Below are 23675 nucleotides of genomic sequence, written 5' to 3'. Positions count from 1 at the left end.
GAATGTCAGGCAAACATTTTTAGTGTGATCAACAGAATCACTTTGCAGTGAAGCAATAACGACAGAACAACAGTAGGGGTAGAACAAAAAGTGACAAGTCTGGGTGGTTATAAATCACTAGAAAGTTCAAGGATCAAATTAATGACCATAGATAAGGATGGAATTAGTGTTGGAAGAATCTATTAGCGAGAGAAATCTTCAGGATTCAACAAAAGTTAAGGGAACAATATAAACGATGATAGATATGAATCATAGGTCGAGTATAAGTAAGGTTAATAGATTATAAAATATTATGTTAGGAAGGACAATGGTACTGTAAAGGGTTCATGCAGATGATACCTTATAGGTAGAGCACAATTGTGCTAAGAGATGATGAAATTTGAAGAGAAAGACCAAGAAACATAGGTTAAACATTATTATATGGACAATCGAGCGTAGTTGAATATAAGAGTATTTTTCTTTCTTTTCAAGTTTAGTTTGTGCTTTTGGTTCTAGAAGGTTATATAAGGAACAGAGACTGAGTCAAGGAGACCTAGTTATTTGAGAGTTTGGTAGGCACCAATTCATACATAATTTCCTGATATGAGAATGACAGTAAGTACATACCTAGTGTTAAGTATGAAAGGACGATCAGAATAGTGATAGGAGTCAAATGGAGTTAGCTACCAAGGCTTGCAACCGTTTTAAATTATGAGCTAGAGGAAGTACTATTTATGGATGAATTTCAATAGATGAAATTGTTACTAATGGGAAAAGTTGAGGTTGAAATTTGGAAAGTTATAGGCAGTATATGTGATTATATTAAGGAGAATGAACACATAAAGTATTTTGTTTAGAATTAAGGCATGGCACACATTTCCCACAGCAGTGTTAGTTCAGATGGAACTCATAGTTTCAAGGGCTCCTATCCATCCAGGATGAGCAATTTCCTACTGAGGCTGGTGGGAAATGATAATGTTCTAATAGTTAAGTTGGAAAAGGGGATACAAAAAGAATTTTCTATGGTTAATTATAAGTGTTACAAAAGGCGAAGAATGTGCTGGTAGGAGTAAACTGTAAGGTTAGAATTCCCAAAGTAATAGAACTAGTAATCAAGATAAGACCAAGAAATAAAATGAAAGTTAAAGTTGATGATGGGATGGACATTCTTGAAGGAAAAGGTGTAAGGGTGAAATAGGATTAAAATTAAGGAATAAGTACAGCAGGTTGAAAAGATATCAACAATACAAAAAATAGGAAAAGGGAGGTGGAAAAGATGCAAAGGACAGGAAGAAAGCTCGATAGAGCCAGTTATAATGATGAGGATAAGGAGGAATAGGTATGCTAGGAACACACTAAGAGATGTTTAAAACAAGTTATTATGAGATGATAGATTAAAGGGGTAATAGAGCCTCGATCTGAGTGCTAATGTGTCAGAAGTAGGCCACATACTAAGAAGCTAAAGGAAGAAGTCTAGATATTTTTATTCCTGAGAAGGAGTGAGAATTGATAAAGTCGCATGGATTGAGTTTTCAGGGAATATAAACACTTTTGTTACCTAGAAGGAGAGACCCAGTTCACTTTCCAATATTGATAAATGATACACTTGGCCCTTAGAGGAGACTCTACCTGACTGGTTACATAAGATGGACAGAGGTTGATCTAAGTACCTTAGTAATGACACAAAAGGAGATTAAAAATTTGAAATATCATGGGAGTGAGAAGATTTATAGGTATTGACTACTGAGGTCATAGGAAGAGCGAAGATCTCGAACAAGATGCCAAGATTAGGTGCTACAAGAAAGCTACTCATAGGATACCATGGAATAAGGAACATAAGTTATGTCATTGGGAAACATAGATTATTAAAATAAAAGAATGATGACTGAAGTCACCAAGAGACATGTTGGGGCGTAATAAAAGTGAGGTAAGCACCAAAGTTGATTGAAGTTATGAGACATCAAGTCAAGAACAGTGAGGTATAGCGAACACTTGAAATGTCAGAAAAATAGTCAATGAATAGTTACAAGATAAAAGCCCTCTAGAAAGAGATGATGACAAATAGGACACTATAGAAAAATCAGGGAGCGGTAGAATGTCATATATAAAATACGAAGAATTTGAAGAATAAATGTTTTACCAATCTCTGCATAGCTGAAGGAATAATGATTGCACTTGTTCTAATAATCTTCTTTTCCTTATTTCTTTGTTTATTCGAAAATTCGAGGACGAATTTTTCTTAAGGGGGGAAGAATGTAACAACCAGGAAACAAAAAAAAAAAAAGAAAAAAGAAAGCCAAAAACGCAGCAGACCCCCCCCCCCCCCCATTTTCACCTCCCTCACTCTCTTTCTCTCACCTCTCCCTACCTCTTCCCTTCTTTTTCCGGCGAACCACCATTGCCGGCGACACCCACCAACATAGCACAACTCCGGGGACCCTCCAGTGGTGGCCAGAACCACCAGAAACGACAGCAAGAGAGGGAGAAGAGAGAGAAAATGCGCGCACAGTGGGCAGCGGCTTTCCAAGCCGATTCCCGCTTCGTCCGATGTCCGATCGAGGCGATTCAGGTGGCGTTGGAAAGCTTGTTCTGAGACCTTTCTTTTGATACCAATTTTGCAACAAATGGACGTCGGATGAGTGAGATATGGAGGAGAGAAGTTTCGGGTTTTTCAAGCTTTTTCGTCAGATCTACGACGATCAGACCATTGGATCGACGATCCGAGACCACTTATGGACTGAGGAAGAGGAGAGGAACATGGTGGTATGATCAGATCCGGCAAATGTCACCGGCGACCGGCAGCCGGCCACCGTGCGCGATGGTTCCGGCGGTGGCTCTGGTGGGCTATGGAGATGATTCAACTTCCAGAGGCTTCCTCGTAAATTTTTGGAATTTTTGAGATACGGATAAACTTCGGGTAAGACAATTTTTATTATTTCTCTGTCTGTGGAGCATAAATACAGTGTTTCTTAAACAGGAAAAGTTGGAGAAAAATTCTAAGAAAAATATATGATGAAAGAAAAATTATTTGGAGATATTCTATGGTGTTTGTGGAATTTTTGAGTGATTGTAGAATATTTTTGAAAAATATAGATGGATTTTAGTTAGATTTTTAGCATATGGGCATATAAAATTATTTGAAATTAAGACAATTAAATTTTATATAATTGGTTGAAGCTTGAGGATGGAGGTTTAAATATGTGAATATTTAATTGGATTGAATTAAGAATATATTAGATGTTGAAAACTTATGGAATTGAGTAAAATTCTTGAATAAAATATTCATGGGTGATTAGAAAATTACAATTCATTTTGCAATAGCCTTATAATATTATTAAGGACCGCGGGACAAAATTTTAGAATTTTTAGAGCTTGTTTGAGGGGATTTTTGAAAAATATCAATTATAGGGACTAAAACGTAATTTTTAAGATTTTGAGTATTGTCTGATTTGGAGGGCCCAGGAGGGGCCATGTGATATTGATGAGATGTGATTGTGGAAATTGAGAATTTAGAAGTGTTATTTGAGCCTTTTTGCAGGTTGGGTAGGTCCCAGGTATAGGGGAAACTCTGCCGGATTTTCGGCATGAATTAGGCTGTCTATTGCCTCTTTAGAGTTTTATCTTAACTTAATACTAATAAATTTATAATTTAATTATTAGGTGATCGAGGTCAGCTATTTTCCTGCATCCAGCAGCCACAATAGTCATCGGTGTACTGTGAGTAAAATATTAATTTTAATTGTAATTTCACTATTATTATATGTTTAAGCATGCTCATGCATCACTTATATGTATGTATCTATGTAGTTAAACTCTAGGCACGTTTTATGTTGCATTCATAACTGTGAAAGTGCCATGTATGTTGTTGTGGTAATTTGGAGCAGTGTGCGTGCGTTGGCGTGCGTGTGATGTGGTGTGGACTATGGATAGGACGGGTAGACACGGCTTGAGATCTTCGCTGGGACCCGGTCCTTCGGGGTAGTCACGGCTTGAGTTCTTCGCTGGGACCCCGATTTGGTTTATTAAGCGAAAGTCCAGCTTGAGTTCTTCGCTGGCACCGGGTTGGATTTAAGAGAGCTGTATAGGGAATCAGCTCCTATATATTATGATTGATATTACTGGGTGTGTGAGTGCTCCAAATTACCTTTTTGCTGTTATGATGTGAATTTATTGCTGATGCTGCATTTCACTCCACAGGGTGCATTAGCTTTAGATAGTTATAGAGATTATGGTTAAAATTGATATTTTACTCTCTGAGTTGAACGCTCACTCCTGTTCAATATTTTTCCAGGCCACAGGAGGAGTTATTTTACAGAGCAACCTGTTTTCTTCCTCGCAGGTTTAACGTCTGTTATTTTAATTGTTTTACTCTCTTTTCTAAATTTAAAATCTAGAACTCCGCATGTGTTAGTAATAGTATGGACCTTATTAAGAATCGTGTATTTTAAATTTTTCAGATTAATAAATGAAGATTTGTATGGTATTTAAACAGTTTGTAAAATGAGGTAACAGGGTTGAGCCGGACTCTCCTAATTTTTGTCTCTAATGATTTCTGGGCTAAGATGGCCCGAAATAAAATTATAACAGTTTAATTTAAATTATTTTTATATGCATATTGGGCCTAAATTGTGGGCTTGGTTATGGGTTGAGGAATAGTTAGGCTTACTACGGACCTCGGGGGCTTTAGGCTGGCCCAGGTCCTAGTGCCGGTCCGACCCATAGGTTGGGTCGTGACAATAAATCTTTCATTCTATGCAGATGAGTTAATTGTTTCTCTTTCTTCTATGGTTTTTCCCAAGTTCGGTTCGTCCATGTTACATGCTCTCAACAAAAATGTGCCTTATAATTACGCATATGACAACTAGCCATTAGGGAAATGATTAACTCTCAATGCAAAAATGGATAGCGTTAAGAGTTAAACCCCATGTAGATGATTTTTTTTGCTTGTTTGATCTAATTACCAAATTAGCAAGTGATCTAGATGCACTTTGAATTTGGGTGGTATTTATTTAGAAATGGTAACGTGTCGAGTATTTTTAGATGCCCAATTAATTATGATATTAATAAGATAAGTTTGGGTAATATGTAATTGGGCTCGGAACATATTCAAATTTAGTAATTAATATTCATGTCGAGTTACTGGTTTAGATTTTATGTATTAAGCATTTGTTATATAAATTAATTTATACAAAAATTAAATATATAATATATATTTTTATAATAATATTTATAAATTTTGAGATGTTATTTTTATAAGGTTATTGTTATTTTTGTGGCTTGAATTTTAAATATATTTTTTTATGGAGCTAAATTATGACCCGATCCGAGAATTTCGCGCTGCGATTCGATTGGGATAAAAAGTGAGATCAGTGGTAGGCTTTGGGGCTCGGGCCGTTGCCCCCGCAGTATGGACCAGTATAAATATTGTAATATTTTACCATTTTATTACAGAGTTGTGAGATATTCGGAAAACATACTGGGGTTAGGATTTGAGAGTTCTGATTGATCTCTTGCCCGTGGGCGTAGACCTTACGGTTGAACCACGTTAAATTCTGTGTTATTCTTTTTCTCTTTTTAATACTGTGTGATTATGAGATTTGTGTGTGTACCTTAGATTTGCGTGCTTGTTATAATAATTATTTTTAAATATAAATTTTTATTTATATATAAATTATTAATTAAAATATATAAAATTAAATACTTTTGAAGTTAATGATAATCTAGCTTCAAATGAGCATTAAAGTTTAAAATGAAATTTAATTAGATTTCAGGATGAATTAAATATTAAAATTATTAATATACTTTAGTTTTAAATATTTTTTGACGATAATTTATCTATTTATTCAAGTTTACTAAATAAGAATGTATAATTTTTTATTTAATAGAACAAGTTTAATTGCTTAGCTTGCATTTATTTTGCAAAAAACAATTTGCATACGAAAAGTGTTTTTTATAGAAATTATTTTATAAAAAATATTTTCATATTATTCGATTATAATGTTAAATTAATGATATATATTTATATCATGCATGTATAAATATTTTTATATTTTAATAATATTGTTAAAGTAAGACTTTCTTTTAAAAAGTAAAAGTTATTTTTCTTAAAAAATACTTACTTTTCCCTTTAATAAAAAAATATTTTTTGTTACTTATTTCTTAAATACTATAAATGTTAGAAAATATAAAAAATACTCTTAAAAAGGAGACTCCGTTTATTTTTTAAAAGATAATTTAAATATAAAAAATATTTTTTATTATTTGATTATAATATTAAATTAATAATATGTGTTTATAAAATACATATATAAATATTTTTATATTTTAATAAAATTATTAAAATTAAAAAGTAATTTCATTTTTAAAAGACAAAAATCAATTTCTAAGAAGAAAATATTTTTTCCTGATCTAATTTTTAATTGTCTAAAATTAAAAAAAATGTGAAAATTGCAAAACAAACTTAGCCTAAGAATGAAAATGTTTTTTTTATTAATTATGATTGATTTTGTTGCACTGGCTCAATAATATAGGATAATAGGTTTTCAAAATTGTTGAAATAAATAAATATAATATTAATATATCAAAATTTCTCCGAAAATATTGTTAGTAAAAAAAAGTCCTTTATATTCTTGACTTGAGAAACCCCACTGGCTCGAAAATTGAATCGAACGGTATTCCGCGTAACATACAATCGGACAGTGACAAGAAACTGAGCTATCGTAAACTCGACCTTGTTTTATCAAATCCCTATCCTCAGCCAATAAAATTTTTCTCTCCTTTTCTGTGTCCTTGCCATCTGCTTTCTCATTCTCTCTCCACAGCACTATCTTTCCTCTCGAAAAACTCAAATCTTAATTGCAGAGGAGCCATTTCTAGGGTTTACTCTTCAACTTCATCGCAAGAAATTGAAGCAACTTCCCTTCCTCTGCCTTCAATGGTGGTCTTAATGTTGATATGCTTATGCTTCCATTTGCAGAATCTTGACCTTCAATTCTAATGACTTTTATCACCAGTGAATGGCTCGATTTCACTCTTTCACTCTCTTCCATTTCGCCATTCTCGTAACCACCACGCTAATTATAAAACCTAACCTCGTTCTCTCCTCGAGTAGGGAGGATTATTTATCAATAATCGATTTCGATTCCAATCTCTTTCACCAGGATTACTCCCCTCCGTCTCCACCGCCTCCGCCGCCGCACGCGCCGTCGGTTTCTTGCACCGATGATCTCGGCGGCATAGGCTCTCTGGATACCACTTGTCAGATAGTCTCTGACGTGAACCTCACCCGTGACGTGTACATAGAAGGGAAGGGCAATTTTTATATCCATCCCGGGGTGAGTTTCAGTTGTCCCTCTGCTGGTTGTTCTATAACCGTTAACATCACTGGCAATTTCACTTTGTCAATCAATGCATCGATTGTTACTGGGAGCTTTGAGCTCGTGGCTCATGATGCGAGCTTTCTTAATGGAACTTCAGTAAACACGACGGGATTGGCTGGGAAACCGCCACCGCAGACGAGTGGAACCCCTCAGGGGATAGATGGTGCGGGAGGAGGGCATGGTGGGAGGGGAGCTTGTTGCTTAGTGGATGATAAGAAGCTACCGGAGGATATTTGGGGAGGGGACGCGTACTCGTGGTCCTCTTTGCAGAATCCGACGAGTTATGGAAGCAGGGGAGGGAGTACGAGTAAGGAGGTGAATTATGGTGGTGGAGGCGGTGGAAAAGTGAAATTGACCATAATCGAGTATGTAGTAGTCGATGGCTGCATATTGGCTGATGGAGGCGACGGGGGTACCAAGGGAGGTGGTGGCTCTGGTGGCAGCATCTACATAAAGGCCCATAGAATGTAAGTTTAATTGCTGAAATTTCTGTCTCTGTGTGTATTTAATATGAAGTTTGAATTCGGATGTGGCAAGTTTGGTTGTGAGAAAATAGTGGCTTTTGTAGTTTATGTCATGAAAAAAAATGGAGATGGTTTATGTGAAGTCGGTGAATGTAATTTAGCATTGCTTAGTTGACATTTCGTCTTGTTATATAAGTTTTATGAAGGATAATTTGAGTTGCTTCAACTCTGAAGAGCGATTTTTTTTTTTTTTTTTTTTTGTTGGGGGGGGGGGGGGGTGTGGGGGGGGTGGGGTTGGTTGTTGTTGTGGTTGTGGTTGTGGTTTTAAACGTTAACACAAAACATTGTGCCTTTTTAAACTTAATTCAGAAATTTCCAAATAATGCAGTTTTATCTGGCCTATACCTGCCATGTGTAAGAGTTTGGTCAAGTGAAATCCTAAATTTCTAATAATCAAGTTCTCATTTGTTGTTCTTCTTTGTTGTGATTTTATTTTGGTTTGTTTAATTTTTACATTGTTGCGTTAGATATGAATTTAATTAATGTAATTTAGTGGGAAATCTTTCTGACTTTTTTGATGTGATTCTTTAATATATGCTAATGTTAATTAATAAGTTTTGCTAAATTTGGCATGTAAATTTTATGATTTGTCGTTTCTGAGTGATAGGATAATTGATCTAAAAACAACTATTCATTTCCTTGTTTCGTGCAAGACTAAAGTGTGCACCTGCTGGGTCACATCTAATTTTTGAACCCGTGTTCAATTATTGGAAGTTGCTCTTTTCATATTTTCCTGTTGGGCAAGTGATTCTAAAATCAACATGAGAAATGAGGGTGAAAATCAGGTTTTTCTTTTTGAAATTTTATCACTGGAAATATCTTGAAGAGGAAAATGAATGGCAAGTTTGAAGCATGGTAGTTGTAATTACGTTGATGGGGATTTAATACTCACAATAATGAAGAGGAGCACGAGTCAACTTTTAGCAGGGAAAAGTGAGTACCCTTTGTGCTACAATTTAATATATATTTTTCCTGATTCAAAAGCAATAAGGGATATAAGAAAGTTATGACAATTACGCGAAAAGGTTTCCTTTTTTACATTTTAATATTTAGATGTTATTTTTCTTGTATGTTTCTATGCCTAACCCTTTTTTTTTTAATTTTTTTAAATTAATAACCTTGATGTTGAAGCAGAAGACAGAGAAATCATATTTTAAGTTTTACTGGTACTTTTATCTTTATACGTCCATCCATGATTTGCATCATGGGTTGATGCCTTGATAATTTGGCATTAGCTGTTGATAAAGATTCATCTATTAAGCTTTACTTCTAAAGTGAGCAAAATTTACTCCAATTTTGAAGTTCAAATATGTGTTTTTGTTTATAATTCAATTTGAAGTCAAATAGGTGGTTTACCAAAGTTTATGACAGAAGATTAATGTGGGGAATGCTTCAATTGTGAGACAAGCTATTCAATTATTCCTTAGTGGACTGATATTAACTTGTTTCCATCCTTTGGAAAGTCCAGTGAGCAAAAAGAAAATGTGTATAAATCATTAAATTACATTATACATAAAGCTTGGAAGCATTTGGTTTGTTGTTTCTTACTATCTTTAATCTTCATCACGCCCTTTGATTGGTTGTTTCTTCCTTATCTTGGTTTATGTATATTGCTTCATAACTGTGGAGGTAATGAGGGTCATTCTGGTTTATATGTAGCAGTGAAATAAAGTGGTCATAAGATTGCCATTCAAACTACTCTACAGATTTAGTGAGAGTGGAGGAATAGGACAGCATCTTATAATTATTGTACCTGCCTTGATTGAATGATAAAAAAAATTTAAGTGAAGTCCTCCCTCTTTAATTATGTTTTTGTTTGACATTGTCAAGGCTAACTGGGAATGTTTTGACATATAAAAAGTTTGCTCCGATTTTGAAGGCGATGGTTTAGCTCATAGCTTTCATTGATTTTAAAGCGAAATGATGTATTCTGTCACAGCTTCCATTTCCTGTAACAATATAATCATTGTACATGCTTTAATTTCTCTATAATCTGTCTCTTTATGAAGAGCAGGACTGGAAGTGGCAGAATAAGTGCTTGTGGAGGCAGTGGTTTTGCTGGTGGTGGTGGTGGAAGAGTTTCAGTTGACATTTTCAGTAGGCATGATGAACCTCAAATTTTTGTTCATGGTAAGACCCATTATGTTCTTTTGCTACAGCTAGCTTAGCTTTGTATTTTGGCAAATATTGGGAACAAGCTTATCTGCCAATTATAACCGAGAATTCCTTCTTCTTTTTTTCACTATATTATTTTCTCTAATATCTGGAGTGGTCATTCATCTGTTATTGATGATGATAATAAATGTCACTAGAAGGAATTTGTTTTTAGGGAAGGGGGAGTTCATGCATCTTATAATTAAATTTGGCCAATTTCTAACTGTTGCATGTTGTTTCCAAATTTCAAGCATAACTTAACACAATTATAGAGGTTGATGTATGTGCATTTTTGAGTTATCTTTATCATTTGTATGTTTTATCGTGGTGAACATCATTGGACTAGAGTATTCTGGCCTAGTATTTCATCCCCGAGAAAGCATCTTTAAATTCTTTCCCATATATACCATATAGTTTCTCATTCACTTTCATGTGGACTTTGGATACTAGGGTTTTTTTTTGTTTTCTCTTTTTCCACATCTGTCAAGATCAGATTTTTATGTTATGTTGGATTAGGTGTGTCTTGTTTCCTAAGCCTTAGTAAAAGAGGTTTCTGATGCATTAATAGCCAGCATAAAATTAGTTTCACTTGTATATGAAAAATTGATTGGCTCTTGTATTAGATATTTGAGACAATATTAAACACAGAATCCTGTCTCATTCTTATTGGGTCATCATAATCTTGTCAAGTTTGTCACTGTTGCCTCCCATTTTAGCAGCTTTTGTCTTAATAATGTGTTCTTCTCTGTTCCTATTCTGATTGATTCCTTAAATTTTGTATTTATTCCAAATATTAACTTCTAGATCTTTTTTCATTGGCACTATGTTTCCTGTCCTAAGTTTATTGCAAATTTTGTTTCTGCATTTACAACTAATTTTGTTTGTTTGACAAATTTTTGTTCCCTTGGCATTGTGGTTAGGCATATACTAAGACATGGACAATAGACTATTAGCTGTGTATCTGTCAACTATTATATATTTGTTTTGTGTGTGTTTGATTTGTATGGAGCATTGACACATGCAAGTTTGTAAAAATTTTGAATTCTGTAGTTCAATCATACTTTTCATTGAGCAAAAACTGAAATATGCAATTTGTTATATTTGCAGGAGGAAGTAGTCGTGGCTGTCTAGAAAATGCAGGTGCTGCTGGGACTTTATATGACTCTGTTCCCCGGAGCCTTATTGTTAATAATTACAACATGTCAACAGATACTGAGACCCTACTTTTGGACTTCCCTTATCAGCCTCTTTGGACAAATGTTTATGTCCGAAATCATGCCAGGGCTACTGTACCTTTGCTTTGGAGTCGTGTCCAGGTTTTCAAACTTTGAATTGTCAATTTGTATATCCTGTATTCCTCCCGCGCCACCCAGCCGCCCCCACCCACCCCCCGCTCCCCCCCCCCTCCCCCAATGTTTTGGTTGCTTTATTGAGCATGGGAAATTTACAAATTTTCTTTGTTGGCTTGATTAAAAGCTGATGGTATGTCTTGAAGATATTTGAATTGACACAATTTACATTCATGTAAACACAACAAATGTGTAACCTTAAGAATTTGAAATCCCGGCAGTATAAAAAAAAAGAAGTTGAATATGGAAAGAGGGTGAAAATCTAGGATTTAGGCTATATATATGGGTAGGTGTACTGAAAAATGCATTTGCAGATTATATATCTAGGAATGGACATGTGTATAGGAGCTCCAAAGAGGGCAAACTAAGGAGATTTAATCATAGGATGTACACTTTCTGCCTTTCTGGGGCTTGTTTATATATACTACTTTCTTCTTAAGATGAACTTATTTAGTATTGGACTCTACTTGCTATAGCATCTATTGAAGTTTGAACTTTCATTCTTATGGGGCTCCTTTTTTTTTTTTACCCTTTTCCATTAGTACTTTTGAGACAATGGGTTTATTCACCTATCATTTAGTGGGAGGACTTCTCTCCTTATACATTTTCTAATGTTTTTTAGTTATCTTGTTCTTTTAACCAAAATATTCTTCATTCTATTTTCAAAATATGCTAAAGTATTTGTTATGAATATAATTGCATGTTTAGGTCCAAGGACAGATAAGTCTATTATGTGGTGGAGTGCTGAGCTTTGGGCTAGCTCATTATGCATCATCTGAGTTTGAATTATTGGCAGAAGAACTCTTAATGAGTGACTCTGTAATTAAGGTGAGCAATACTTGTCCTCTACGTTGCACAATCCTAGCATAATGACCTAGTGTCTGCCATGTGTATTTCTGACTTGCTTGAAATCCTTGCATTTATAATTGTAGTAGTTCAGGCAGTATGGAAGACCATATGCCTTTCTCTGATGTGAGTTCCGAAAGATTTAATCACTTCCATCATGTCCCTGCTTATTGTGAAACTTGATCATTAATTGCTCCGTTATGTGTGCTCAACCATCATGCATATGTCTCTAATCACTTTAGAGTTTGAATCATTAGATGTGCTTAGACATCTTTTTTTTCTTGGGTGGGATGGATGTGGGGGGTGACTAGAGTCTGGTCTCCCTATAATATATATATATTTTTTTACTTTTGTTTAAAATATTTATTCTTCTCAATTGAATGCTTTTATCTCCATAGATGGATGAATTTGATGAGTTTTATGCATCTTCTTATTTTGATTGCCTTTGTCATGTTGTGTGCAGAGCTTGCATCATAAGATGTGTCATATGGATATTCCTTTAATGTTGATATATAACATGATTGTGATGTGAGTGGTGATTGTGTTTATTACACCACAGGTATATGGGGCTTTGCGAATGACTGTAAAAATTTTCTTAATGTGGAATTCCAAAATGATCATAGATGGTGGTGAAGATGTAACTGTTGCAACTTCTTGGCTTGAGGCAAGTAATTTAATTGTTCTCAAGGTACTTTTCTCACCGTCTCTTTGTTATTCTTTATACTTTGTTGCTTGTAATGCATTTATCTACCACTCAACGTCTTTCTGTGAAACAGGAATCATCTGTCATAAAATCTAATGCAAATCTGGGAGTTCATGGACAAGGTTTATTGAATTTGTCAGGACCAGGCGATTCAATTGAAGCGCAACGTCTGGTTCTATCACTATTTTACAGTATCCATGTAAGCTGTTGTTTTGTGATATAACTGCTTGTATTGTCTATGATGGTCCATGAGATTTGTTTGCTTGTCTCAGCTTTATTCTATCTTTTTCTTGCTCTCTTGGTTGGTAACGTGGTTGTGTGAAGGTTTGAACCTTGGACAATTTCATGGTGCATTGGGCCTCAATCACCATGGTAGTGTGAAGTGATAGGCATATCTTATGATACTATTTTGTTAAGATCCATTCAATTGATGGAAGTTGTTGAATATTGTTCATGAATTTTCTTGTAGAAGTAGTAAGGTTATATTTCTCATCCTTCATCTATCTATCTATCTATCTATCTATCTATCTATTAATTTATTCCTGATGTGCCTGAAGGTTGGACCTGGATCTATTTTACGAGGTCCTCTGAAGAATGCAACAAGTGATTCTGTGTAAGTTATGGTTTTGTTGGATGTTTTTTTTGTGCTTTATCTTTTAGTGTATCCTAAATTGTGTTTTTACTTGCCTAGTACACCAAGGCTCCATTGCGAACGTGAAGATTGTCCTATTGAACTACTTCATCCTCCAGAAGATTGCAATGTGAACTCATCTTTGTCTTTTACTCTTCAGGTGATCATAACACAGTGGTTGCAAGTTATATAGTGGAATTACTTATTTGAGTTTATCTGACTGTTTTGTTGAATTAAGATATGTCGAGTGGAGGATATCACTGTTGAAGGACTCATAAAGGGATCTGTTGTCCATTTCCATCGTGCAAGAACTGTATCTGTCCTATCTGGTGGAACAATTAGTGTATCTGGGACGGGTATGTTCTACATAACTCTTTTTATTATGATCATTGCTCCTTGACATTCTCTCTTTTTCTCTTCCATGCTTACACACACAGATATTCTGTGTGCCCGCACATGAATTGAATCATGCTTGGATGGTTTGATAAAGATAGAATGCATATATTACAGTGTTGTCAGCAGGCGCCCGGGTGAGGCGAAATCAAGGCACCTAGCCTGGGAAGCCTCCAGGCTAGGCGACTTCAACCAGGCGCTGCCTAGGCGTCCAGGCAAGGCCTAGGCAAGGTGAGGAAAGGCGAGAAAATGCAAGAAGTTAAAATAAAAAAATTGAGAGAGAACATGACCACCTTCTCCTCTTTCTTCCTTCTTTTTTTTTTTGGTTAAACATTTTCATTATTTTTCTTCATTCTTCACTTCTATCCCTCAAATTCTGAAATTCTTTTTTTGCTGATACTTTTTTTTTTAACCAGCATATTATTTGAAATTCTGTGTGTATTCTATATTTTTTTATTATAAAATTCTGTTACATTTTTATTATTCTAGGCTTCTAGCTGAGTCTGTTTATTGTTCCTTTTCTTGTTTTTATTACTCCTTATTAGAAGTGTCGTGGAGTTCTTTGGATTTCATTGTTCTTATACTCAGTCAGTAGAAATAAATGAATCTTTTCATTCTTCTCTTTCATTGTTTTATGATTTAGATTCCTAACTCCATCAAATACATTGCCTGTCCCAAATTTTTTTTACCCTCTTAAATATTATTTTTTAAGGAAATATTTAATATATTCAATGAATATTGTTTTTCTAAAATTTTGTTACATTACACATTACAATCTATTGGAGCACTTTATTACAATAATCTACTCTATTCTAATATTTACAAGTTACCACTATAATCTATTCTAGTGTTCTTAATTCTTATGATGGAATTTTTTTATTTGGTTAGGATCAAAACAAATGGCTGAAAATCATCACACACAAATAATAAAAAGGATCTAGAATGAAAATATGGATGAATGCTTTTGATCTTGAAGCTTAAAATATATAATATATTATGCAATATGAATATGAAATTTGATAATTTATTGATTGTGTAATATATTAGAGTTTTTTACATTGTATATTTAATTATTTATTTTTTTAGAATGAATTAGCGCCTCACTTCGCTTGGGCAAGTGCCTAATACCTCGGGTGAGGGAGGACCTTCTCGCCTTAAGGGCACTTAGCGCTTTTGACAACACTGATATATTATTATCCTAGATAGGCTTGCATACTCATTTTAGAATTATGGAACGGATGGCAATACAAACATGTTTATAATATTCATGCAGGCTGCACAGGTGGGTTGGGTAGAGGTCACTTTTTAGAAAATGGTATTGGCAGTGGTGGTGGCCATGGCGGTAAAGGTGGGCTTGGATGTTACAATGGTAGCTGTGTTCCTGGTGGTATTTCATATGGAAATGCAGAGTTACCTTGTGAACTTGGTAGTGGAAGTGGAGATGAAAACTCATCTAGTTCAACTGCAGGTGGCGGTATCATAGGTAAGTTTATCTTTGGTCTCAATTGACCGAGTACTTTATTATTTTTACCACATTTTTTCTTCTATTTTGGATACATTGTTGTAGAACAACTACAAATGTAGCGTTCAAAGTGCCTCTCTTTTGTAAGATTTTTTAGTGCTTGTGTTGTGTATAACCTGCAAGTGTACGGATCGTACCAAGCAGTATAAAAGATAGCATTCCCACAAGGACTGCGTTGAGTACTGAACTGCGAGTCTGCGACAATTCTAATTATCTAGACGATCAATTTCAATTTGGTAATAAGAAGTAAACTAAATATTGCCAAAATAAAATCTAAACTAGTTAACTAACTTTGAAACCATTGAATTAAAACATTCCAGAATTAGGGGTTAACACTCTAATCAATTATAGATTTAATTTAATTAATGAGAAATTGTTGCTTTGAAGGAAATTAACTCTAACTTATCTCAATTCCTCTCTCAAGGCACTCAAGACGTGCTTCAATTAACTTAAACCCTACGTTTGTGGTATTTAAATCAATTAAAGCCTGTGAAGTTCTTTGATTAATTACTAATTCCATATAGAATTCAAGTCTATCTCTAAATCAAGAATCATGAGTTCAAAGTCTAGTTCATCAAATATCAATCTTCACTTTTTAGTCATTCAATTGATATTTAAAATCAATACTAAGAGGGTATCAACATATAGTATGCATTAAGTACACAAGAAAAATTGAGCCAAAAACGAAAATCCCCAATTTATTGAAATAAATCCAATCCAATCAATAATTAATTTGGTAGTACTTATGATAGAAATTACATCCAAGCTCATCAAATAAAATAAACAAGACATAAGAAGAAATATACTTAAAGAGCACACAAGAGATTTGCAGCCTTGAACTTGTGGAACCTTAGCTAGAACTCCTGCTTGCACCAAAAATGATTCTCCTCCTCAAGTTTGATATCCTATGTGAATTCTCTTAGAAGAAAGTTGGCCTTCTTGTGTAATTAGGATTCCATATATGTGTAATTAGGATTCCAATATATGTTTTCCATATGAAAACCCTAATTTCAGAGTAGGGCCTCAGGAAACCCCCAAAAGGGGAAGCAAACAGAAGTTGCCTTTTATTTTCTGTCCTGGAAGAATTACATGGGCCTGTAATTTATCAATTTACATGGGTTTGCTCCATTTAATATTTTGTTTCCCTTAAATTTGAATTTTATTTGCACAGAAAGTTACACTGCCCTGATTAATTTATACCGGCCATGTAATTTTAAACCTTCTAAACTCTGCTTTACATGGGTGGTTTTATTTTTTACACCCCCTGCTGTAATCCTCAAGGACTTCCAAAACTCGACATTGAGGCTATATCTCATTTCCAATTATGCTCATACCTTATCGAACTATTGAACCTTACCTAAAGATTCCAAAAATCAAAGAATGAGACAAACAAATCATGATAAATAACTAAAAACATATAAAAACTAGATAAAAAGGTAACAAAACATGTATAAAATGCATGAATATGATAACCTAGCCTACACAATATAACTACATCAGCCTGCATGATGTAAATGTATTAGTCTGTTTCATTTCACTGTAATTTTGATCTGTTACTTTCATGTCATATTGATAATTGATTGTTTGCTCACTTTACCATTCTTTATTTATTCAATTGTATGTTAAGGAAATTGGGAATGTTTCTGTAACTGTACTAATGTATTATGAGCTGATAGCTACTTTCTTGTTCTTGTTATTTCCACTTCTGTGAACAGTAATGGGTTCATTGGAGCATCCCTTGTCAAGTTTGTCTGTTCAAGGTTCAGTGAGGGCTGATGGAGAAGGTTTCCTAGGAATTGTCAAACAGGGAGAGTTCAATGTTAGAAATGATACCAGTAGAGGACCTGGGGGTGGTTCTGGAGGAACTATACTTTTGTTTTTGCATACATTAGATCTTGGTGATTCTGCTGTTCTTTCAAGTGGTGGGGGTTATGGTAGCCCAAATGGGGGCGGTGGAGGAGGTGGAAGGATTCACTTCCATTGGTCAGACATTCCCACTGGAGATGTGTACCAGCCCATTGCTAGTGTAAAAGGAAGCATTCACATTGGGTATGTATTTCTTCTAGTTACCCAAATGCTTGATATTCTTGTGGTCACCTTGATACTTTTTTGTGGTTTCAAATTTTTCTTGAAAGTATGTCTACATATTCTTGAAAAGCCTTTGGACAAGAAGATAAATTAAGATTCTAAATGGTAATAGTAAATACTCAACTGAGCTTGCATCCCAATCTGGTTTGAGGTTGCTTACATGGTTCATTTTCCATCAAAATGGGTTCTTTACAAGGATACAAGTTTGATGAGATAGTGACTATCTCTGAGAAATTGACAGAAAAGCTGAAATTGGACAACTAAATAATGATATAAATGATTACTTTGAACTTTAGAAAATTTAAGCTCAAAATGGGAGACCGAGGAATATTGGGTTGATTAAACTATCCAAATGCCTCTATAGCACAATGGTAATGGCACTATTAGTGATGGAGGAATGTAGCAAATCATCACCACTAGATATGGGGTTGGGTATGTTTGATTTGGGGGAAACTGCTACGTGGTGTTTTTGCCTTATAATTTTTTTTAAAGACATTATTGAGAACAGAGGACCGTACTAATCCTACATCGTTGCTGTGTGGTACTTCTCTTAAATTGTCTTTGATGCATTGAACTACTAGAAAGCTATAGATTGCTATGCTATCTAATATCTCTATGAAAAATCTGGTACTACATGTTGGTCATCTCCTTGCATTCGCTGCTTGCCAATAGGGCAGTTATTTTATTTTGAATGAGCTGTTTGAGAGAATAGAAATCCTTTCTACTAGCCTTTCTCTTAACATGATATGTGTCGTTGCATTCTGGGGAAAGCGATACTATGTTTGTACTAGCAAACCTAATTGTAGTTGACTCCAATATCTTTTTGATATTACAGCGGAGGTTTGGGTAGAGATGAGGGTCATGCTGGAGAAAATGGAACAGTGACTGGGAAAGCTTGCCCAAAAGGGCTGTATGGAGTATTTTGTAAGGTAGCGTTGAAATTTCTTGGTGATCTTTTTAGTTATTCGTTACCATGCCTCGTTTTTAGATTGTATGTTTTTTGTCAACGTCTTTTTAATCCTTCCATCATTTAATAGATTATGGCTAAAAGAAGAATGTGATATTTCACTTACTGTGAAACTGTTGGGAGTTTTTTTTTGTTTTCCCTTTCCAGCAGGGTTGAAATGATTTTGAAAATTGTGGTTCACACTTGATTCATTTCTTTTTATGTTGGAATTAAGGTAGATGGTGAATGGGAAGAATTGTTGCTGTATTATTTGACATTAGTAAACTTTTATTGGTCCAATAGAAGGCCCAGAGACCATGGGGCCTGTACAAGTGGTGGGGCCCTTTCCCTCAGTTATCCTCACCTAACCCCAAATCAGCTAAAACTATAGATCTCCCATAAAAGAGTTACTGGCGTGGAGAGTTGATCCTTGAGGGCTTTAAAGCTTCTAAGCATTAAGATTGAGACAATGGATGGTCAAGACAATGGCTAGTTAGGGAAGCTAATGTCATTATTAATGGTTGCTGAAATTTTACTACTTTTTAAGTGCATTACGTCTTTAGTGGCTGTTTAGCCTGGTTGAAGTTTATATGACTCATTATTTATTTATTGGCGTCTTCAGGAATGTCCAGCTGGCACTTATAAGAATGTTACTGGATCTGATAGAGCTCTTTGCCATCCATGCCCTCTCAATGAGCTTCCCCATCGTGCTATTTATGTTGCTGTCCGAGGTATTAAGAACTTGATGTTCAATAGTAATGTTAAGACTAAAACCGGGGTTCATGTGGTTGGCAGCTTAACACACTTTTACTAATGCATTTTTGAGATCAGTTGTCTATAGGAGTTAACAATGTTTTTGTAGAAGATGTTTAGATATCTCAAACTATCATTTGTATTGGGTATATAATCATAGCTATGACTATCTGACTTCTAATGTAAATGCAATAAACAATGTCTTGTCAAAAAGTTGATTTTTCTGTAACTGACAAATAATCCTGGGATGGATGAACACACATGCCTGTGATACACTAATGGTAAATGCACAATATGTACAGGCTCAAGCATATTTGTGTGTGTAATACTAATGTTGAAAAAATGCAGATCCTTGTAAAATAATCATTAATTGTCTCTTTGTCCTCTTAAACAGGTGGTATTGCTGAAAGACCATGTCCTTACAAATGTGTCTCAGACAGATTTCATATGCCACATTGTTATACAGCCCTTGAAGAGTTGATTTACACTTTTGGTGGCCCATGGTTATTTTGTCTTCTTCTCATGGGTCTTCTCATCCTCTTAGCCTTGGTACTTAGCGTTGCGCGGATGAAGTTTGTTGGTGTTGATGAATTACCAGGCCCAGCTCCCACTCATCACGGCTCTCAAATTGATCACTCATTCCCTTTCTTGGAGTCATTGAATGAGGTTTTTATTCAATGTTTTTGGCATACTAATTTCTGAAAATTTGAAAATTCTATTTAATACCTGGCTTTTGAAGCATTTGTTTCTCCTTATGCCTTTTGTGTTTTTCAGAGGGAAGGGTTCTTGTGTGTGTGTGTGTGTGTGTGTGTGTGTGTATTTTTTTCTCCCCTTCTCTTTCTTTGTAGGTTGAATGGTTACACTTCACTTTTCAGGTTTTGGAGACAAATAGAGCTGAGGAGTCTCAGAGCCATGTACACAGAATATATTTTATGGGCCCTAATACTTTTAGTGAACCTTGGCATCTTCCGCACACTCCTCCTGAGCAAATAAAAGAGATTGTGTAATTCACATATTTTGTTGTTTTTAGTTGGACTGGTTTCAATCATAGTGATATGCAATCTTCGGTTGCTCCATTTTTGGATTTTGATAATATTCTATTATTGTCAAGCTGATATGTTTGTTATTTATTTGAACTTGCAGATATGAAGGTGCTTACAATACATTTGTGGATGAGATCAATTCTATAACTGCTTATCAATGGTGGGAAGGTGCATTGTACAGCATTCTTTCCGTTCTGTCATATCCCCTTGCATGGTCATGGCAACAATGGCGCCGCAGAATCAAATTGCAAAGACTTCGTGAGTTTGTTCGATCAGAATATGATCATGCTTGCTTACGTTCTTGTCGTTCACGAGCTCTTTATGAAGGGCTTAAGGTTTGTATTCTTTAAGCATTTGGTTTGGTTTGTTAGGTTGTGTTGTAATTGAATCGTTGCAGCATGGTTGTTCCTTTGGCTACTCCACCCTCATATACGTTGTTCATAATTATTCTGTGTTACTGTAATTTTGTCTTATTTAAGTTTGTATATCAATTTTTATCTCTTTTGCGTTTCTTATTTTTCCCTTCAATGTGTATTTCTATATTTATTTGTGTATGATGAGAGTCAAGTGTCTATGGTGTTATTAGTACAAGCAAGATTCTTTGTTTTGATTACGCACAAGAATATTAAATTCTTTTTACACTTGAGAAAATGTTTGGTATCTTGGTATTTACATAGTGTCAATCATGAGAATACATGAATCTCTCTCTGTTGTCCAGAACATGTTTGCTCCTTCCATGTGTGTGATAAATTTCTAAAGCTATATTTCCCATGAGCTTTAGGGCTGCCTGTGTTGAGCCATGTCATGGCATATTTATTTATTTATTTATTTGTGTGTTCAGTACTACTGTAAATTTATTGCATAATATCTCATTTTCCAGTCAGTTTCTTTAATCAGAATTTTATGTTCCCTGTTTACAGAATGATAGTATTTTGTGGATGGGAATCTTTAATTGTTTTACATATGGAACTTTCTTAGAGATTAAGATGGTGACTTATATGCATATCTCCAAAAACCAAGACATTGTGATGTGGCAAAGTATGATAAGCATGATATTTGTACATAAATATGGTCTTTGAGCTTGAAATTCTTGTCCTTTTGTTACTGTAGGTAGCTGCAACTCCTGACTTGATGCTCGCATATCTGGACTTCTTCCTTGGAGGAGATGAAAAGAGAATGGATCTTCCTCCTCGTTTACATCAAAGATTTCCAGTGTCTATAATTTTTGGAGGTGATGGAAGTTACATGGCTCCTTTCTCAATTCAAAGTGATAATATTCTTACTAGCCTTATGAGCCAGGTTTGTTATCTAATTTCTGGTTCTCAAGTTTGTTCTATCTTCAAGTTTAAAGTTTAGGGAAAAATGTGTGGCTTCACCAACATCCTCTGTATTGTTGCTAATAGTACTCATTTTGTTGTCCTTTTGGCATGCAGATGGTCCCTCCTACTACTTGGTATCGAATGGTGGCTGGTTTGAATGCACAACTACGCCTAGTTCGTCGAGGGCAGCTAAGACTAACATTTCGATCTGTCATTAGATGGCTTGAAACTCATGCCAATCCTGCTTTGAGAATCCACGGGATACGTGTTGATCTTTCATGGTTTCAGGCCACGGCTTGTGGTTATTGCCAGTATGGACTTATGGTTTATGCTGTCGAAGAAGAAACTGTTGAAACTATTGATGGCACTAAACAAACTGAACAAGAGTCACGGTAATGGTATTTCATGCATATTCAAGAATTGTTGCTATTTGATCTAATTGCCTTCATGTTTTTGACCTCATAAATTGTCAATATCATAGTTCATCAACTGTGATACCTATATTCATATATTCATAAATGCGGATACATGTACACGTATATTTCTCAAATTCATTGGAAGTTAATATAGTTTTCTTGTAATGTCATGTTTATCAGTATGAAGGGTGCCCATAGAGGAAATTCATCTGGTCATTTGGGAGTGGATACAGTCTCAAGCCGAGCCCCCAGAAACAGAGAAAGTTATACAAGGCAAAAAAAGAGTTATGGGGGGAGTATGGATTCTAACACTTTACAAATGCTTGAAGAGAAGAGAGATATATTTTGCCTTCTCTCTTTCATAATTCATAATACTAAACCTGTTGGCCACCAGGTATCTCTTGAATCAGTATGAGCTATAAACCTACTACTAATTTTTCTAGTTGAAGTTTACTAGCAATTTAACTTTCTCATGCATATCTTATTTTGTTCTTGCAGGATCTTGTTGGTTTGGTCATCTCAATGCTACTTCTAGGAGATTTTAGTTTAGTATTGCTTACTTTGCTCCAGTTGTATTCAATTTCATTGGTAGATGTCTTTCTGGTTATGTTTATTTTGCCTCTTGGTATTCTTCTGCCATTTCCTGCTGGAATCAATGCTTTATTCAGTCATGGACCTAGGCGCTCTGCCGGCCTTGCACGTATCTATGCTTTGTGGAATGTTACATCCTTAATTAATGTTGTAAGTTTCTGTTTTTATCCATTTAGACATGTGCTCTATCCATCTTTTGCATCAGAAACCTTAACAAAGTATTTTTCATTTAGTTGGATGGTCGAAAATTAAGATCTTTTATGGTCTTCTTTCAACAAGTATATGCCCTTTTAACCCTTCCCCTTGACCTTCTGCCAGGTGGTTGCTTTTATTTGTGGATATGTTCACTATCACAATCAATCTTCCTCAAGTAAAAAGTTTCCATTTCAGCCATGGAATATTAGCATGTGAGTTTTATCTTTAGCTTCCAAGAAATTCATTGGTAAGTTTTGGGTTTTGGAAACTAACATAAGTGGCGGTTGTTCAGGGATGAAAGTGAATGGTGGATATTTCCGGCTGGACTGGTTCTCTGTAAGATTTTACAATCGCAACTTGTTAATTGGCATGTTGCAAATTTGGAGATTCAAGACCGGTCGCTGTATAGTAATGATTTTGAGCTCTTCTGGCAGTCGTGATAATATTTCGAAGGCATTCTACATTGAGGAGCTTCTTTTTGTTTTTTTTTTTTTTTGGGAGCACTAGGGAAATGGTTGACACAGAAGTAGAAATAGGAAAATAGGGGAAATATATATATATATATATATATATATATATATATATAGAGAGAGAGAGAGAGAGAGAGAGAGAGAGAGAGAGAGAGAGAGAGAGCATTCATTCATGTATTTTCTTCTGAACAATGTGCAGTCAAGATACATATATATTCCCTTTTCCTGTATTCCATTTAACGTATAATTACAATGTAAATATCAAGGGCTTAATACCCATCCCCATGAAGATTGCAGTTTGACCTTATATGTTATTTTTTATGCAGACGCAGTGCCCCATTTAAAATTGATGTTTTACGTGTGAATCAATGCTA

General features: G+C 35.0%; 1 protein-coding gene across 5 annotated transcripts; it reads left to right on the top strand.

Annotated features, from left to right (window-relative positions):
• Positions 1–6631: 6631 nt before the first annotated feature.
• Positions 6632–23608, top strand: LOC110672263 (uncharacterized). Of its 5 annotated transcripts, none has more exons than XM_058145812.1 (23): positions 7684–7825; positions 8536–8815; positions 9897–10012; positions 11144–11352; positions 12094–12213; positions 12791–12919; positions 13008–13133; positions 13492–13547; positions 13626–13725; positions 13804–13921; positions 15232–15441; positions 17196–17529; positions 18404–18497; positions 19137–19245; positions 19662–19933; positions 20143–20270; positions 20411–20645; positions 21421–21609; positions 21744–22021; positions 22226–22439; positions 22544–22786; positions 22955–23043; positions 23124–23608. In XM_058145812.1, exons 4-23 carry the CDS (start codon positions 11236–11238, stop codon positions 23269–23271), a joined length of 3309 nt encoding a protein of 1102 aa, XP_058001795.1. In that variant the 5' UTR covers positions 7684–7825; positions 8536–8815; positions 9897–10012; positions 11144–11235; the 3' UTR covers positions 23272–23608. The 5 variants fall into 5 exon arrangements, with proteins under 5 accessions (XP_021690687.2, XP_021690686.2, XP_058001795.1 ...); XM_058145814.1 differs by having other exon boundaries at positions 7702–7825; positions 8543–8815; XM_021834995.2 differs by lacking the exon at positions 8536–8815 and having other exon boundaries at positions 6632–7825; positions 13626–13695.
• The last annotated feature ends 67 nt before the right edge of the window (positions 23609–23675 follow it).

Source organism: Hevea brasiliensis, chromosome 4 (assembly GCF_030052815.1).
Source record: "Hevea brasiliensis isolate MT/VB/25A 57/8 chromosome 4, ASM3005281v1, whole genome shotgun sequence".
Classification (NCBI taxonomy): Eukaryota; Viridiplantae; Streptophyta; class Magnoliopsida; order Malpighiales; family Euphorbiaceae; genus Hevea; species Hevea brasiliensis.
This window is presented reverse-complemented; position numbering and strand designations above follow the sequence as displayed.